This window comes from Cupressus sempervirens, chromosome 10, assembly GCF_028749045.1.
Source record: "Cupressus sempervirens isolate cs-2001-9-10 chromosome 10, ASM2874904v1, whole genome shotgun sequence".
NCBI lineage: Eukaryota > Viridiplantae > Streptophyta > Pinopsida > Cupressales > Cupressaceae > Cupressus > Cupressus sempervirens.
In genome coordinates, this window is record NC_143127.1 from 188,633,377 (window position 1) to 188,635,511 (window position 2,135).

General features: G+C 39.3%; 1 protein-coding gene across 1 annotated transcript; it reads left to right on the forward strand.

Annotated features, from left to right (window-relative positions):
• Window positions 1–310: 310 nt before the first annotated feature.
• LOC149533272 (F-box/kelch-repeat protein At1g80440-like) lies at window positions 311–1,169 on the forward strand. Its single transcript, XM_089805832.1, has 2 exons — window positions 311–911; window positions 1,048–1,169. The coding sequence occupies exons 1-2, from the start codon at window positions 311–313 to the stop codon at window positions 1,167–1,169; spliced, it is 723 nt and encodes a 240-aa protein (XP_089661958.1).
• The last annotated feature ends 966 nt before the right edge of the window (window positions 1,170–2,135 follow it).

Consider the following 2,135-nt stretch of genomic DNA (forward strand, 5'->3'; position numbering starts at 1 on the left):
GTTAGAGAGATTGATTGAATAGATTAATAATCTCCATAATCCTCTTAGCTTCTTAGCTATTAGTAGAATAGGATCACTAGTGCCAAATAGATTTCATGAAAGGCCACCATCAAAAACAATTAAATAAATAAATAAATTTAAGATGTCTCTTTATTAATAAAAAGATCCAAATAACCTTGTCGGCATAGATTAAAATAATTAGAATACTTGCTTATAAATAGAAAATATCAAATAATATTGAAAAACACAAAGAAAAGCATATAGAAACTCAGATTCATATCATTCTTATTCTCTCCAACACTATTTAGCGATGGGATCTCTGTTTCATTGTCTTCCAGATGAACTTGGGTGGGAATGCTTGCTCAGAGTCGAGTTAAGCTCCCATCACAATGTCAGCTGTGTCTCCAAAAGCTGGAATACTGCATTAAAAAGTCCCCAATTTTATCAAGAAAGAAAAAGATTAAAGATTTCCGAACAACGGATTTGTGTATTCCACACTATAGACAGCATGTGGGGCAGAGTCACAATCTACGACCCAGAGAGGAACTCATGCAAAACCTTACCACCCCTTCCGACAAAAGAAAGGACCGTTCGCTGTCATTTGTATTTCGTGAAAGAAAAATTGGTTTTGATAACAGATTTCGTTCGCCGTTATGAAAGAAGTTGTACATGGTTGTACGATTTTTCTTCTTCTAAATGGCGGAAGGGCAGCAGCGTACCCGGACGGGTGAATGTATTTGTGAGCGCGGTGGATGAGCAGGGGGGACTCATTTATGTTGGCGGAGGCTGTCGTAATGACAAGCGCCCCAAATGCCTCCGTGGCGCTTCAGTTTACAAAGTGGAGGACAAGTGGGATACTCTTCCTCACATGATAACTTACCCTTTCTCTGATGAAAGCTTCTTTGCTGATGGCAAGTTTTATGTAATGGGCAGCTCTTATGAAGGAAGCTTTCAAGTTTTTTGATCCTTTGACCAAGTCTTGGGAAATGATGGAAGATAGATTTAATAGTTGGGATTGTCTGGTACATACGCATGTGTGGTTTAAAGAGTTTTCTGATAGAGGTTTGATTGAGTATGATAGTGGGCGAAATAAGGTGCGTGTGGTAGGGGCCGCTAAACGTTTGACACGAGACATTATATTTTATCAAGTGGGACGACGAAGTGGATGAAAGTTGATAAGTAGGAGATGATTTCCACAGCTAGTCAAATTGTGATGTGAATATCAAGATTTAACTGTGTGATTTTTGAGTCAAACTCGATGACCCATGTTTCATGAGTAGTGATTCAACATGAATCCATCTCTCATGAGAATAAATGGAACACTTAGCACTCATTGGATCTAGGTGATGCTCACAGGGGTGAAGCACCGAGACTTCCCGGGAGGTCACCCATCCCAGTACTACTCCAGCCTGAGCGCGCTTAACTACGGAGTTTCCTCCACAGTTAAACCCAAAGCTTGCAACCCCATTTGCAAAACCTTCACCAAGTGTTGTGCCTTATGAACCATTCATTTCGCGGAAGCTCCCAACGAGAGAGGCGGAGCAATCAAATGGAGTCGCCTTGAGAGGCCATGGGGCCTCCACGGTGATGTTATATGTGCCGTTGCCCTGGATCTTTGAAAGTCATTCAATACTGCCTTAACTGTAGTTATGAATTTCATGATTTGTAGTTAAGCAAAGTCTTCAGATTGCTTTTGATGAAAACATAAACAAAAGAGAATATAACAGCAGCATAGAACAAACTTAAGAACATCAACATCTCAAACAAATTTTATTCACAAACTGATTGCATACAAACCTATGCAATGGCCTTTATATATTGAGAGCCTATGAGATAAGGGCATTAATAGAAGACGTTTCTAGAGGATAAGTGGATAATGCTGTATGACCTAGTTTCATGGAGGACATTCCTATCTTGTTAAGATAATGTTGTATGACCTAGTTTCATGGATGACATTCCTATCTTGTTAGGATAATGTTGACTGTTGCTAACACCCTCCTTTAATTTCTACCACTAATGATAATGTGTGGGAGAAATTACAATAAAAAATTTAGACAGGATAGGTCCCGACATTGAGCCTTGTTTGGTACCCATTTCCAACATAAAAAAAAGAAGAGAGGGGAACATTAGATAAC